This window comes from Balaenoptera borealis, assembly GCF_965194805.1.
Source record: "Balaenoptera borealis genome assembly, chromosome: 20".
NCBI classification, from domain to species: Eukaryota; Metazoa; Chordata; class Mammalia; order Artiodactyla; family Balaenopteridae; genus Balaenoptera; species Balaenoptera borealis.
Genome location: NC_138879.1, coordinates 59,531,444 through 59,548,847, shown reverse-complemented (window position 1 = coordinate 59,548,847; position 17,404 = coordinate 59,531,444). Strand labels below are relative to the sequence as shown.

Genomic DNA, 17,404 nt, shown 5'->3' with positions numbered 1-17,404 from the left:
GAGTTCCAATGAATGCCTTGTTTCCCGTGAGATATTCTAAAAGTTGTTCACCTGGCAAGAGACGTTTTTTGGCATCCTTTACAAACAGTGACAAGCACACTGCCGTTGGCCTTCCCAGGAGACAGGGGTTAGTGACCACGGGTCTGTCGGCTGTTTTACCAACAGCGGGCACACAACTCAATTAACGTAACGTCTAGTCAGCACCACAGAGAGCTAAAGAGTGCGTAAAGCCAACGAAAACAACAAAAATCTACATGGAACGAGATGATTTCCACTCTTCATATCAATACGTATGTGTGTATTATCAATGTAATTATTCTCTTTTCTCACATAGCAACTAAAAGAAACTTTTCAAGCTAACCTAGAATAGCTCTTTATTCAAAACAGAACGTTGGAAAGAAAATTAGAAAGATAATATACTTTTCCTGGATTTTATTTTGTCTAAAAATAACAAGCATATGCATATTTATTTTTGTCAGTTTCATGAAATTCATTTAAAACCTAAAGTATCCATCTTCTCTACAAAGAAAACACTTGTCCACAGATATTCTTGCCTCTTAAGGGGACACTGGGTGATGGGGTCTTGATATGATGAACAGCTGGCTATAACAAGGGAATTCCCCCCCACAAACCCTGCTGTTGCTGACTTGACATTCACTAAGCCTGGGGCTCCGGTTACAAATTCCTTGGAGCTTCTTGCAAGCCAAACTACCACCAATAACGTTAAAGACACACAAACCTTCTTAGTGGCTGATAACCATCATCTTTCCCAACAAACAGGAGCTCTTGCTGCTGACCACTCATGGCTTAATCTCCTCCTAAATCTACTATTTCATTTTTCAGAACTGGGTTCTGCCACACATGTGTGTATATACGTACACATACACAAATAAACAGTGACAAAATGTTATGATCCGGACAAAGTTAATCAAGCTTTATTTTTAAAGAAGCACAAAATATGAAACACTAAACCTAGAAAAGAGTGCTTTTCTTTTCTTTAAAAAACCTCTAACTTTTTTTTTTTTTGCAGCTGCGTTGGGTCTTTGTTGCTGCGCGCAAGCTTTCTCTAGCTGCGGAGATGGGGGGCCACTCTTCGTTGCGGTGTGCAGGCTTCTCTTGTTGCGGAGCATGGGCTCTAGTCGTGCAGGCTCAGTAGTTGTGGCTCACGGGCCCAGTTGCTCCGCGGCATGTGGGATCTTCCCCGGCCCAGGGCTCGAACCCGTGTCCCCTGCACTGGCAGGCGGATTCTCAACCACGGCGCCCCCAGAGACGCCCCAAGAGTGCTTTTCTAAGTAACACAGCATTCCTTTCACTGCCCAACTCCTCAAATGCACATACAATAAAATCTGACTTATCAAAGTGTGATTTGCACAGATCTTTTCAGACATACATATTTTAGATAATAAAGCAAATAAACATCCGTAGTTCTTTTTTATCTGATGCTAACTGGTAGCTCTTATCAAAACCAGTATTAATCAAAGTAATGAAATTTCATCTTCTAGACTGATTTTCATTATCTGTGGGACAACAACCGGAGTTTAGCCAAGTTGTGTAATTCCCAGGACTTAGTTTCATAAAAGAATCCTATACGTAGGCGAGAACCAACTGGCAGTGATACGCTAGAGCACATTAGCATAAAAGACAAGAGAGCAGAGAAAATACTTCCCATAAATTCTGTTGGTTTGTTATGACTGGAAAAACATATCTCAAATTCACTTACGACGGGATTTAAACTATTAACATTGCGAGTCCATCTCCTACCTGACCAGTTCCTGCTCCTGGATTCCTGGCCCTGAGGATGCCCACAGCAGCACTGACTAAACTGCTCAGGAATGGTGCCAACTGTGAAGAAGGGAAGGGCAAAGCACGGAGAAATGGCTCACAACTAATACAGCATGGAAGAGGCGACACATGCACAGATCGCACATTACAGCTGACACCATTCAACTAGCGAAGATGCAGTTCAGCTCACACGTACTAAGCGACAGCGTGCTGGGCACCCTGAGATAGATCAAAGCACCGTAGGACCCGCCCGGAGGGCAGAGACTGGGCAAGAGCCAGGCAAACCTTTGCCGTGGGTCTCGGGCGTGGGGCTGCCGGGGCCCAGCTGCTGCCCCTCCAGCCGCCGCACTCCCCTCCCGCCGAGCTTGCCCCCCGGCTGGCCCAGCCCGACTGTGTGGGTCACGGGGATTCTGGGTGGCTTGAGCCTGGGGAAGCTCCTCAGAACTCACCGGCCGTCGAGACGCCTGCCCACCCCTCCTTCCTGCCCTCTCCCCCCGGGCGTCAGGCCTACAAGGTGGTCAGAAGGGGCGCCCTGCGGCCCCTGCTTCCTCACGGCGGCTGCCCAGGCGCTCCGTGCACATTTCTGCAGCCCCTTCTTTGTATCTACCGCTGCGAACCCGAATTAACAAGAGGGGGAGGCGGGGAAGGCTTCCGGGAGCTCCAGCAGACGAGAGACGTGTGTCTCCAGCAGCGGCGGAGCAGCGGGCAGAGACTCGACCCCGAGGGAGGGCCGCCTCCCTGAGAGCAAGGGTTGGGGCCTCGTCCGCAAACTCCGGGGGCCCGGGGGCCTCTGAGGGGGCGAGGAGGGGCCAAGACTTTGCTTGAAGATTTTCCAGCTAAAAGTAGTGTCCACACCACTGCCACAGGGGAAGTGGTGACATAAACTTTTAAAAAACACGATCACTGTGGTTTTCGCTTTGCGAACCGCGGCTCCTGGGCGAGGCTTCGGTCCCGCTCGCTCCGCCTGCTTCCGAGACGCGCCCCTCCCTCCCAGTCCTACTCCGGGGCGGAGACGGAGGGCGGGGCCTCCCCCTCCGGGTGCGTGTGTGCGCGTGCGCGCTGGCCCTCCCTGCGCCCGTTCTCCCCCACGGCGCCGCTAGGGGGCCGCTGCCCACGGACTCTGGATCTCCGTTGCCCCGGCCTCTCTCGCGTGTGTTCTGAAGCTGGAGCGTTTTCTCTTAGTTAAGCCCCTGAAAATGTGGTTCGAGGTCTTCCTGTGGGGTTGGGATTGGCTCTTCTGTGGCCTCCCTACGTGCCTCGGGCGGCTATTTTCGAGCTCCCCGTGTTGCTGCCCGCAGTGTCCAGGAGAGGTGGGAGGATCCGCAGTGGAGCTGCCCCCCCGGTCCCTCCGCAGCGGGAAGGCCTCTGGTGGACGTAACCCAGCGCCGTCACGTACTCTACTGCCTTTTAATCCTCCTAACTCCTAGTGCCAAGTAGGGTAGGCATTTTATGTACTTTCACCTAGGGTTTCTGAGTTGGTGTTTAGAGCCCAAACCCAGTGGAGATGCTTTTTATCCGCAAGATCCATTTATATTACCCAGTTTCCGACAGCGGTCTGAATGGCTTTATACAGAGAGTCTCAAGAGGGAATCAGAGCAGGGTAGGGTTGGAGGGGCGGGATATGGCTCCCAGTCAGCTGGGACTCACTGCCATCGTGAGCCAGTGTTCCTAAAGAGAGTGTCATGTCGCATTGGTCATAATGAAAAAAGGTTGGAAACAACTGCTATAAATTCTCCTTACCCGAAGGGGAAGGTGAGTAAGGCCTGGAAGACCCCGTGGAGAGTCTTCGTCCGACCGCCTGTACTGCGTCTGCCGGCGCCGGGGAGCAGGATCCCAGCCGGGGGAAGCCCATGGGGCTGGTGTTCGACCTTCGTACCACCGCAGATCTAAAGGGAAAAATAATATTACTCCCTCACCGGCAGGTTCTAGGACTTTATTTCTCTCTTTTTTCCTAAAACTTCCTAACAATATGCCGTGGAGTCGATTTTTTAAACATATGGAACATAGTCATATGCAACAAACATAAAACCTATAAAATTATACAGAGTGAGGTCTCCCTCCCATCCTTGTATCCGTCTACCTAATTCCCAACACTTCCTCAATCCTGCTCAAAAGGTTACCATTATTTTTAGTTTCTAATGTATCCTTCCAGAGTTCCTTAATTCAAATACAAGCAAACTGAATATATAATCTTATTTTCATCTTGTTTTAACAAAGGTAATAGATTCCATACCAATCATTTTCAACTTTTTTGGTCTTAGATCCCCTTTATATTCTTAAAGTTACTGAAGATACCAGAGAGTTTTTATTTATGCAACTTATTATATCTATTGATTTTTATGGTACTAGAAGTTAAAACTGAGAAATTTTTATAATTATTAATTCATTAAAAATAATAAACTTATGACACAAGATTATGAAAAATATTTTCCAAAACAAATTATTGAGAAGCATGACATTATTTTACATTTTGCAAATCTCTAATGTCTGGCTCAAGAGATGGCAGTTGGGTATTCATAACTGTTTCTACATTCAGTCTGTTATACGTGTTATTTTGGGAGAAGTACATGAAGAAAACACTGCCTTATAAATTTGTAACTGGAAACAGGAGAAGCACTTTGGTAGCCTTTCAGATACAGTGACACTCCTCTTTTTTTTTTTTAATTATTTATTTATTTATTTATTTATTTTTATGTATTTATGGCTGTGTTGGGTCTTCGTTTCTGTGCGAGGGAGGGCCTTCTCTAGTTGCGGCAAGCGGGGGTCACTCCTCATTGCGGTGCACGGGCCTCTCACTGCGGCCTCTCTTGTTACGGAGCACAGGCTCCAGACACGCAGGCTCAGTAACTGTGGCTCACGGGCCCAGCTGCTCCGTGGCATGTGGAATCTTCCCAGACCAGGGCTCGAACCCGTGTCCCCTGCATTGGCAGGCAGATTGTCAACCACTGCGCCACCAGGGAAGCCCTGTGACACTCCTCTTTGATGCTACCCCAAACTCAGCAAGTGGTCATTTCTAAGATCAGCTGCAATGTGGAATCTGAAACCACATCGGTAAAATTTGTACTCTGTTCCATTAAACTCCATTCTCTGGCAAAAGTATCTTGGACTTGGAATGGATCTTATATCTGTGCATGCTTTTTAAAAAATTTGGTCATTTGGAAAATACTGGTTGACAGAGTTATGCAGATATTCCAAACGCTGACGCATTATATAATATCAAAAAGTCACATTCATATCAAAATATCACCACCAACTTAGTTCACTTTTGACAAAATGGCTGTCAACACCACAGCCACAGCTGTCCTCTCAAGCACCAGGTGTTCCATGAAAAAGTGGCTAAAATTCAGCTCACAATGAAAACAACCATACAAGGGCTTTTCCTTAGGACCGCTACTCCGATGTGCAGCAAAGGTGCTTTATGCCTACTTTCCACTCAAGGTCGAGATTTTCAAAGAGAGATAATACCTTTCACTGTTTCACTAAAGACACTCTTCAGAACTACAAGTGTGTGGAGGTAAAGAGACCAGGGCTAACGGCAGAACGGGAACCACTCCTGTGACGTGTCCTGAGGCACCAGCAGCTTTCCCATCACTGTGTTCACACCAACAGTGCACGTGTCAGCGCAGTGAAGAAAGCAAACCGTGTCCTGGAATTACCATGGAAACAGTCTCCACCTCATGGACCCTCTGAAATGGAGCCGCAGACCACACTTTGAGAACCACTGCTAGTGCGCTGTTATTCACTTTGCTGTTTTCATTTTATAATATACCTTGGAAACCGCCCTACCTCACCACACAGAGAGCTTCCTGACTCTCTCTGGAAGGTGTTCCACTGTCACAGATGGATCAGAATAAATCTGTCCCTTACTGGTGGGCACTGGGCTTATTGCTCATCCTTTGCTATTATAACAATTAACCACTTTGTATACATACGATTTTATACACAGGCAAGGAATATGTATCTTAGAATAAGTTACCAGAAGCTGACTGATGGGTCAAAGGATATATGCATTACTGATTTTCACAGATATTGCCAAATACCCTTCCTAGAAGTTTTCTTAATTTACATCGTACAAGACGGTGAGGATCCTTTTCCATTCACTGAGCTATTCCTTTGGTGGGTCCTTTTAATCTAAAATCTTGTCTCCTCCAATTTTGGAAAAAACTTTCTTAATTATTTCCTGGAAATTTTCTTCCTCGCTATTATAGTTTTCTTTCTAGAATGCCTAAACTAATTAATCCTTGAAGAGTATTATTAATTCACACTTTCCATCTTCTTGATTTGATTATCTATTTCAAATATTTCCTCAGCTCTGTCTTCCAACATTTATTTTTGTTTAGTTCAGTTATTCTATTTTGTAATGTCCAAGAGGTCTCTTTTACTTCGCTTGTTTTCAGTAGCATTTCGTTCTTACTTACAGATGCAGTCTCTAACCTAGCTCTCAGGTACTAGGTTCTTCACATGAGTTTTCCTCTCTTTGCACTCATGCGCTTTCCTCCAGATGCAGCTTTCCTGCTCTCAGCCGCCCGCCTCCATCTGGCCACCCCGCCTGAGCTGAGACTCCGGCTGCCCTGTTTTGCCGGAGCCCCACCTGCTCACACACTTACCCTGCCCGGTGGCGACAGCAGGCACCCCTCCGCTGTTCTCTCTCACTTCCAGAAATGTGTCGGAAGCGCTCACCCACTCAATACTTATTCTCGTTTTACGTGTCTTTGTGGACTTATACCTTTGTCATTCCTTTTCTACTTGAGTGGGGTTTTAGGATGTGGGAGAAATAAATAATATGTACATAGTCTGCTAAAACTGGTGAGATTTCATTTTTTAACAAGTTCTTCCTCAATTCTTAAAAATAATTATACTTGTGGACAAATATATATATATATATATATATATCTCATACTATATTAATTACCCAGCCAAGCTTAAATATCACTTAAATAGACCCATTACAAAGAAATTTATTATTATTCAATTTTGTACATCTCCATTACACACACAGGTAAGAGTCTAAGTCGACCATGGAAATTAACGGATCTTTCAATCACAACAACAATTTTAAAAGAAAGGAAGAATTGGGAAAGGAAGCAACTGCTAGCTTACCTTGGAGAGCCATGCAGATTTGTGCCAGAGCTGGCAGTGGAGGAGAGGTTCTGCTCTATGCGCTGGTAGTTCCTTATCTGAGTAGGGACGGGAATGGGGGTGGCTGCGCTGTGAGGGGACACGGTGGGCTGGCACTGCCTGCAGACATCATTCATTGAAAAAGGAAAGAAATACAAGTGAGACCGCTTTCCTTTCATCTGACGCATTGGTGGTATTTAGAGGAAATTCTATAAGAAGCCAAATGATCACTTCTGAATGTGAATAAGAAATGATCACCTTGAAAATATACATAAAGCCAAAAAAACCACACTTGTCCTTTACAGAAGTCTACTGGCCTGCACATGCATACTGAGGAGGAAGACTTGTAAGAAGAAGGGGACAGACGCCCCTCTGCAACAACAGGAAAGAGCCACAGGCCGCAAAACGCAGCTTCATCTGCTCACACTCTGCTATGCACGCCTCATGCAAGAGGAAAAATACTTCTAGGAAAATATGCTGGGTAAAAGAACAGGAAGTTCAAGAGTAGAGATGACTGGAATGTTTACAAAAGTTGTGAGTGCAGTAAGCGTTCCCAAGGAACTTGGACTTTGATGAAGACTGAAAATACACTGTGTGACTCTCCCTGCACATAACCCATCTGAGGTCCACATTTTGTAGTGTAGCTGGTTTCTTTCCTTGCTTTTCATAAATTCAGAAATAGCACGTCCTTTGATGACTTTCAGTTCAATTTACAACATACCTTAAAACATCAGGGACAGTACTGGGCCTTAAGAAAGATGAGTTATTTCCTTCTTTTGCCCTTCTGTAATTCTAAAAAAGCCACAAACTCTCCCATTTTTGCCCAATTACAACCTTACAGAGATAAAGAGATTATATATTTAGTTACCTAAACAAACAATATGATTATCTTCTAAAGTGTCACTTTAGAACTTTTGGAACCATTATTTCATATTTAAATAAAAAGAAAATCTAAGGACTTCCTGGGTGGTCCAGCGGTTAAGACTCTGCGCTCCCAATGCAGGGGTCCTGGGCTGGATCCCTGGTCAGGGAACTAGATCCCCCATGTCTCAACTAAGACCCAGCGCAGCATGCATGCATGAATGAATGAATAAATAAATAAATATAAAAAAAAAGAATCTAAGAGACAAAAGTACCCCCAAATTATAAATCTAGATATTAATGGGTAAACACTAAATAAAGATGTAATCTGGAACATCAGTAACATAAAGGTGGGGGGCAGTATACTCTTATACTCTATAGGAGTAGAGTTTTTATATGTGATTGAAGTTGTTATCAGTTTCAAATAGATTGCTATAACTTTAAATTATTTTATATACTCTCAATGGTAACCTCAAAGAATATACCTACAGAATATACACAATAGGAAATGAGAAGAGAATCAAAGCATATCAGTACTGAAAAAAACTACAAAATACAAAGGTAGTAAGAAAGGAAACGAGGGACAAAAGAGCCACAAGACATACAGAAAAGTAACAAAATGGCAGTAATAAATCTTTCCCTATTAGGCTGGAAGCAAGGATGGAAAGAGATATTCCATGCAAATGGTTCCCAAAGGGGAGCAGGGGTGGCTACATTAACATCAGACAGAATAGACTTTCAGTCAGATGCTGTTATAAGAAACAAAAAAAGGATATTATTTAATGATAAAAGGGTCAATTAACCATGAAGACATAACAATTATAAATATTCATGCACCAAACATCAGCACTACCACATATATGAGGCACATACATAACAGACTTGAAGGGAGAAAAGACAATTCTACAAAAATAATCGTAGGCTGAACCCACACCCTCAATCATGGATAGAACAACCAGATGGAAGACCAATAAAGAAACAACCGCCTGAACAACACCACAGACAACAGGACCTAACAGACGCTGCAGAACACTCCCCCCACTGACAGAACACATTTTTCTCTGATGCACTGGAAACATTCTCCAGGACATACCACATGGTAGGCCACAAAACGAATCTTAACAAATTTAAATCATACAAAGTATCTTTTCCAATCAATCACAAAGGATAGAAACCAGAAATCAACAGCAGAAGGAAAACTAGAAAATCCACAAATACATAGAAACTAAGCAACACAACTCTTAAACAACCTATGGGTCAAAGAAGAATTCTTGGAAAAAATCAGCAAATAACCTGAGAAAAAGAAAAATGAAAACACAATGTACCAAAACTTATGGGATACAGTGAAAGTAGTGCTAAGATGAAGTTTGTATCTCACATTCGAAAAGGTCTCAAATCAACAATCTAACTCTATCCCTCAAGGAACTAGAAAAAGAAGACAACTAAACTCAAAGCTAGCAGAAGGAAGGAAATAACAGGTAGATGTCAGAACATATACAGATTGTGCATCTTGATTTACTCAGAACTCTTTTTCTAAGATTCTGGTTGTCTTCCACTTGAGGGAAGGAAATAATAAAGATGAGAGGAGAGGTAAAGAAAATTGAGAAAATGGAAAAACAATAGAAAAAAATCAAGGAAACTAAGAGTTGGTTTTTTTTTTTAAATAAAATCAATGAAATTGACAAACCCTTAGCAAGATTAACTAAGGATAAAAGAGAAAAGACTCAAAATCAGAAAGGAAAGAAGGGACATAACTAATGCCACAGAAATAAAAAGGATTTTAAAAGAATACTATGAACAATTGCTTACCAACAAACTGATAACCTAGAAGATACAGAAAAAATCCTACAAATACACAAACTACCAAGACTGGATCATGAAGAAAGAAAATGTGAACAGACCCATTACTAGTAATGAGACTGAATCAGTAATTGAAAACCTCCCAACAAAGAAAAGTCTAGGACCAGATGGCTTCACTGGTGAATTCTATCAAACAGTTAAAGACTTAACACAAACACCCAAACTCTTCCAAAAATTTGAAGAGGAGGGAACACTCCCAAACTCATTCCATGAGTTCAGCATTACCCTAGTACCAAAGCCAGACACAGACACTACAAGAAAACTACAGAATATCCCTGATGAAATTTGATGTGAAAATCCTCAACAAAATACTAGCAAACCAAATTCAACAGCACCTTAAAAGGATCAAACACCATGACCAAATGGGATTTACAGTATACCACCATTAACAGAACACGGACAAAAACCACATGATCATTGCAATTGATGCAGAAAGAGCATTTGTCAAAATCCAACACCCTTTCATGATAAAACCACTAAATAAAATAGGAATAGAAGGAAATTACCTCAATATAATAAAGGTCATATATGAAAAGCCCACAGCTAACAGCATACTCAATGGTGAAAGACAGAAAGCCTTTCTTCTATGATCAGTAATGAGACAAGAATGGCCACTCTCAACACTTCTATTCAACGTAGAATTCCCAGCCAGAGCAATTAGGCAAGAAAAAGAAATTAAAGACTTTCAAACTGGAAAGGAAGAAGTAAAACGATCTCTGTTCACAGATAACATGACCTTAAATGTAGAAAACTCTAAAGATTTCACATGCAAAAAAACCCCAAAACACATTAGAGCTAGCAAACTCAGCAAAGGTGCAGGATACAAAATCGACACCCACAAATCAGCTGTATTTCCATTTACTAAAAATGAACAATCCCAAAAGGAAATTAAGAAAACAATCTCACTGACAATAGTATCAAAAAGAATAAAATACTGAGGAGTAAGTCTAACCAAGGAGACGAAAGACTTGTATGCTGAAAACTACAAAACACTGCTAAAAGAAATTAAAGAAGACATCTCATATTCATAGATTGGATGACTTAGTATTTAAGATGTCAATAGTACTACCCAAAGTGTTTTATATGGATCAGTGCAATCCCTATCAAAATCCCAATGGCAATTTTTGCATAAATAGAAAAATTTTAAAATCTATCCTAGAATTCATATGGAATCTGCAAGGACCCTGAATAGTCAAAATAATCTTGGAAAAGAAGAATAAAATTAGAAGTCTCATACTTCTTCTTTTTATTTATTTATTTTTTTTGCTGCACCACACGGCTTGTGGGATCTTAGTTCCCCAACCGGGGATTGAACCCAGGCCCACAGCAGTAAAAGTACTGAGTCCTAACCATTGGACCACCAGGGAATTCCCGGACGTCTCATACTTTTTTATTTAAAAACATATTTCAGGACTTCTCTGGTGGCGCAGTTGTTAAGAATCTGCCTGCCAATGCAGGGGACACAGGTTCAAGCCCTGGTCCGGGAAGATCCCACATACTGCAGAGCAACTAAGCCCACGCACCACAACTACTGAGCCTGTGCTCTAGAGCCCGTGCTCCACAAGAGAGGCTACCACAATGAGAAGCCCGTGCACCACAATGAAGAGTAGCCCCTGCTCGCCACAACTAGAGGAAGCCCATGTGCAGCAAGGAAGACCCAACACAGCCAAAAATAAATAAATTTAAAAAAACATATCACAAAGCTACAGTAATCAAAACAGTGTGGCACTGGCATAAAGACAGATCTATAGACCAGTAGAGCAGAATAGAGAGCCCAGAAACAAATACTTGCATACATGGACAAATGATCTATGACAAGGGTGCCAGCACCACTCAATGGAGAAAGGACAGTCTCTTCAGCAAATGGTGCTGGGAAAACTAGACATCCACATGCAAAAAATGAAACTGGACCCTTCCTTATCTTATGCCGTATACAAAAATCAACTAAAAATAGATTAAAGATCTAAATATAACAATATAATATATAACCATATAAAAGTATATGGAGGGACTTCCCTGGTGGTGCAGTGGTTAAGAATCTGCCCGCAAATGCAGGGGACACGGGTTCAAGCCCTGGTTTGGGAAGACCCCACATGCCGTGGAGCAACTAAGCCCGTGCGCCACAACTACGGAGCCTGTGCTCTAGAGCCTGCGAGCCGCAACTACTGAGCCCGCGTGCCACAACTACTGAAGCCCGTGCACCTACAGACTGTGCTCTGGAACAAGAGAAGCCACCGCAATGAGAAGCCCCCGCTCGACACAACTAAAGAAAGCCAGCGCGCAGCAATGAAGACCCAACACAGCCAAAAATAAATACATAAATAAATGTATATTAAAAAAATAATAAGTATATGGAGACCTGTTCCACAACATTGTGGATATACTTAATGCTATTATTGAACTCAAACTGAAAAATGGTTAAGACGGCAGATTTAATGTTTTTTAACACAATTAAAAAACTTTTTAAAGAATAGATTGTGAAACAAAATAAATTTTACATCAAGAACACAGAGTTCTATAACTTTACTCACACACACAAAAAATATGAAAAAAGTTTAGTGAAATATATGCAAACATACCCTCCACACACCAAGAACTCATTAGAAGCACGTCTGCCAGCAGTGCCCATCGGCATATCATCTAAAGGAAAAAGAGAAAAATACAGTCAGTTCTGCTATACCACCTGTTAAAAAAATGTATATTGTTCCAACATGACTATTAGGAAATAATCTGATCACAGTACAAATTTACCATTTGCTTATGTTGTGATTCTGCCCATGAGTAACAACAGGTGAGCACAGAACACTGCACCCAGCTGAATTCACAGGCGGCCAACATCAGGTCTTTTCAGGGTAAAGTGTCATACTTATTGCAGTGTATACATATTTCTTCACCTTTTAACATGTGCAAAATCTGTGTTTTTATCATGTTCCTTTTCATGTGCCACGGACAAAGGTTTTGAGTGTTGTGCTCCTAATCCCAATTTGCCCATAAACTCTGTGGTTTTTACTGAACTACTTTGCAGGGTGTGGTGACTTTTAGGAACACGTGTGTCACATTCTAGTACAACTGCCTGTATCCGAAGTCTAATTCACTCTAACGCTGGAGCACCCACACTCCTGCGTGACACTCTCCTGTGTCTTGCACGGGTAGCTGAACAAGATGTCATGAAACTGGGGCCTCTTGGACACAGATGCCACAGGCCATCTTCATGCTCAGACATCATCCGTCTAAGGGAATAGAGCGCAGCTCAGAACCCAGGGGCCTGTCACCTCTGTACCCACTAGATCATACTGCCCTGTGTGACCTTTACATGGCTGCAAAGGTATAATTCATATGTGTTGATGTGAAATAGCAGTGTTGACCAGATAATATAAATTTTTAAAAATAAAATAAACTGTGGTAACCTCAAAATCCTCAAAAAGGAAAAAAATAATCATAAATATCCTTTTGAATGGCCATACATGGAACTGAGAAATATATTTACTTTGGTCGCTACTCTCATGAAGCTTACATTCTAGTAGTGAAAGAAGGTAATAATACCAGGCAGTGATAAGATGGATAAAAGGAAAATGAATCAGGGTAAGGGGATAAAGAGAGGGGCAAGGAAGGAGTCGATTTTAAAGACAATAGTTTCCTATGGAGGAAACGGGGCAGAGGGGACAGGGTTGGAAGCTGGAGTTCACCTCTTCATTTTGTAGCTTTGAGTTTGGAATCATACATCATTATGAAACAAAATTAAGTCAAAAGAAAAGAACAAGCTCTAGAAATCAAAAATAAAATGAAGCGATGGAACCTAATCATGTATCAACTTGGTAGCATAACCACCAGAGGGGAATGAATGCTTTCTTTTTTTTTTTTTTTTAAGTTCTTTATTGAGGATTTTTTGTTTTTGATTTTGTTTGGGTTGGGTCTCCGTTGCTGTGCGTGGGCTTTCTCTAGTTGCGGCGAGTGGGGGCTACTCTTCGTTCCGGTGCACAGGCTTCTCATTGCGGTGGCTTCTCCTGTTGTGGAGCATGGGCTCTAGGTGCGTGGGCTTCAGTAGTTGTGGCACACAGGCTTAGCTGCTCCATGGCATGTGGGATCTTCCTTGACCAGGGATCGAACCCATGTCCCCTGCACTGGCAGGTGGGCTCTTAACCACTGCGCCACCAGGGAAGTCTGGGGATGCTTTCAAGTGACTTTAAACTCAGTAATTTAATTGGGGGGGTGGGTGGGAAACACCCAACTCCAGGCCCCTGTAGTCCTCCTGTTCCACCTGAGGCGAGAGGAAGAATCTGAAACACCTGTGAAGTTCACGGCCCAGAGGCACAGGCTCAACGCAAGGCAGAGCCCCAATCACAGGACTCGCCCACTCCTCACCACCACATCACTAAAGGCCTACTGACAGCAGGTCCTTTCACCCGGTACATCATGTGCGCCTATCAAGAAAGAATTACAGGGCTTCCCTGGTGGTGCAGTGGTTAAGAATCCACCTGCCAATGCAGGGGACACGGGTTCGAGCCCTGGTCCGGGAAGATCCCACATGCCACGGAGCAACTAAGCCTGTGCGCCACAACTACTGAGTCTGTGCTCTAGAGCTCGCGAGCCACAACTACTGAGCCCAAGTGCTGCAACTACTGAAGCCCCCATGCCTAGAGCCTGTGCTCCACAGCAAGAGAAGCCACCACAATGAGAAGCCTGCGTACCCCAACGAAGAGTAGCCCCCGCTCACTGTAACTAGAGAAAGCCCGTGCGCAGCAACGGAGACCCAACGCCGCCAAAAATAAATATAAATAAAATAAATAAATTTATTTAAAAAAAAAAGAATCTTACTTCTTTAAAAAAAAAGAAAGAATTACAAGGCATATCAAAAGGCAAAAAAAAAAACACACTTTGAAGAGACAGAGCAAGCATCAGAACCAGACATGGTGGGGATGTTGGAATTATCAGACAGGGAATTTAAAACAAGTATGATTAATATGCTCAGGGCTCTAATGGGGAAAGCAGACAGCATGCAAGAACAGATGGGCAAGGTAAGCAGAGATGGAAATCCTAAGAAAGATCCAAAAAGAAATGCTGGAGATAAAACACTGTAACATTAATGAAGAATGTCTTTGGTGTGCTTATTAGTAGACTGGACATGTCTGAGGACAGAATCTCTGAGCAAGAGTATTATTTCAAGAGAATCCTTGAAAACCCAAAAACAAAGAGAACAAAGACTCAAAAAAAAAAAAAAACACCCAAAAAACAGAACAGAATATCCACAGTCTGTGGGACAACTATAAAAGGTATAACATATGCATAACGGTGATTCCAGAAGGAGAAGAAAGAGGAGAAACAGAAGGAAATATTTGAAACAATGACTGAGAATTTCCCCAAATTAATGTCAGACACCAAGCCACAGATCCAGGAAGCTCAGAAAACACCCAGCAGGGTAAATGCCCCAAACAACTACACTTCAGCATATCATTTTCAAATTACAGAAAATCAAACATAAAGAAAATATCCTGAAAGAAGCCAGAGAAAAGGAACACCATACCTACAGAGGAACAAAGATAAGAATTACATAGACTTCTCCTCAGAAACCATGCAAGCAGAAAGAGAGTGGAGGGAAATATTTAAGGTGTTGAGAGAAATAAACCACCAACTTAGAATTCTGTACCCTGCAAAATTATCCTCCAAAATGAAGGAGAAATAAAGACTCTCAGACAAATAAAAATTGAGGGGATTTGTTGCCAGTAGATCTGCCTTGCAAGAAGTTCTTTAGAGAGAAGGAAAATAATATGGATCAGAAAACCGAATCTACATAAAGAAAGGAAGAACACTGAAGAAAGAATAAGTGAAGGTAAAATAAAAACTTTTATTTTTATTATTATTTTTTAATTGGAGTAAAATTGCTTTACAATGTTGTTAAGTTTCTGCTGTACAATGAAATGAATCAGCTATATGCAGACATATATCCCCTCCCTCTTGGACCTCCCTCCCACCCCCCCACATCCCACCCGTCTAGGTCGTCACAGAGCACCGAGCTGATCTCCCTGTGCTTTACAGCAGGTTCTCACTAGCTATCTGTTTTACACATGATAGTGTATTTATGTCAAACCTAAGCTCCCAATTCGTCCTAGCTTTCCCTTCCCCACTGTGTCCACATGTCCATCCTCTATGTCTACGTCTCTATTCCTGCCCTGGAACTAGGTTCATCTGTACCATTTTTCTAGATTCCACGTATATGCGTTAATATACGATATTTATTTTTCTCTTTCTGGCTTACTTCACTCTGTATGACAGACTCTAGGTCCATCCACATCTCTACAAATCCCAATTTCATTCCTTTTTATGGCTGAGTAATATTCCACTGTATATACCATACCACATCTTCTTTATCCATTCACCTATCATTGGACATTTAGGTTGTTTCCATGTCCTGGCTACTGTAAATAGTGCTACAATGAACATTGGGGTACATGTGTCCTTTTGAATTATGGTTTTATCAGGGTACATGCCCAGTAGTGGGGTTGCTGGGTCATATGGTAGTTCTATTTTTAGTTTTTTAAGGAACCTCCATACTGTTCTCCATAGTGGCTGTATCAATTTACATTCCCACCAGCAGTGCAAAAGGGTTCCCTTTTCTCCACACCCTCTCCAGCATTTATTGTTTATAGATTTTTTGATGATGGCCATTCTGACTGGTGTGAGGTGATACTTCATTGTAGTTTTGATTTGCGTTTCTCTAATAATTAGTGATGTTGAGCATCTTTTCACGTGCCTCTTGGCCACCTGTATGTCTTCTTTGGTGAAATGTCTGTTTAGGTCTTCCGCCCGTATTTTAATTGGGTTGTTTGTTTTTTTGATATTGAGCTCCATGAGCTGTTTACAGGTAACAATTTGTTCAAAATAACAACAGCAACGATGTACTCAGTTATGTATGCTTCCCTACATATCTTATGTGTACAGACATACTTATGTAGCTTATATATAAGTGCAATTAATGACAGTGATACAAGGGATGGGAGGAAGGAATTAGGATTATTTTGTTATTGATATTATAAGATACCCACACTATTTATGAATGGTATAGCATATTTGAAAGTGGACTTGGATTAGTTACACATGTATGTTGCAAATCTAGGGCAACCACTAAAAAAAATAAAAAAGAGGTATAATTGATATGCTAAGAAAGGAAAGAAAAGAGAACCATAATAAATGCTCAATTAAAACCACAAAAGGTAGAAAAAGAGTGGAAGACAAAGACAAGAACAAAGATCAAGGACAACAACAGAAAACAGTAATGAATATGGTAGATACTAATCCAGGTACAGCAATAATCACTTTTAACATCAGTGGTCTAAATGCACAATTAAAAGACAGAAATTTCAAAGAAGATACACAGATGGCCAACAGGCACATGAAAAGATATTCAACATCACTTATTATTAAAGAAACGCAAATCAAAACCACAATGAGGTACACCACCTCACACCAGTCTGAATGGCTACCATCAAAAAGTCTACAAATAATAAATGCTGGAGAGAGGGTGGAGAAAAGGGAACCCTCCTATTCCACCACTGTTGGTGGGAATGTAAATTGGTGCAGCCACTATGGAGAATAGTATGGAGGTTCCTCAAAAAACTAAAAATAGAGATGTCATATGATCCAGCAATCCTACTCCTGGGGATATATCTGGAGAAAACTCTAATTCAAAAAGATACAAGCACCCGTATGTTCATAGCAGCACTATTCACAATGGCCAAGACATGGAAACAACCTAAAGGTCCATCAACAGATGAATGGATAAAGAAGA

At 42.0% G+C, this 17,404-nt stretch overlaps 1 protein-coding gene across 13 annotated transcripts in view; it reads right to left on the bottom strand.

Annotated features, from left to right (window-relative positions):
• Positions 1-17,404, bottom strand: part of ULK2 (unc-51 like autophagy activating kinase 2) — a 65,841-nt gene that overhangs the window by 15,057 nt on the left and 33,380 nt on the right. For 12 of the 13 annotated variants that reach the window (XM_082374060.1, XM_082374054.1, XM_082374052.1 and 9 more), the window contains 4 exons: positions 12,201-12,261; positions 6,883-7,020; positions 3,523-3,668; positions 1,762-1,842 (listed from right to left, as the gene is read on the bottom strand). In XM_082374060.1, coding sequence (XP_082230186.1) covers positions 1,762-1,842; positions 3,523-3,668; positions 6,883-7,020; positions 12,201-12,261 — 426 coding nt within the window. The remainder of the gene's footprint in view (positions 1-1,761; positions 1,843-3,522; positions 3,669-6,882; positions 7,021-12,200; positions 12,262-17,404) is intronic. The other variant, XM_082374050.1, reaches the window with a different exon arrangement.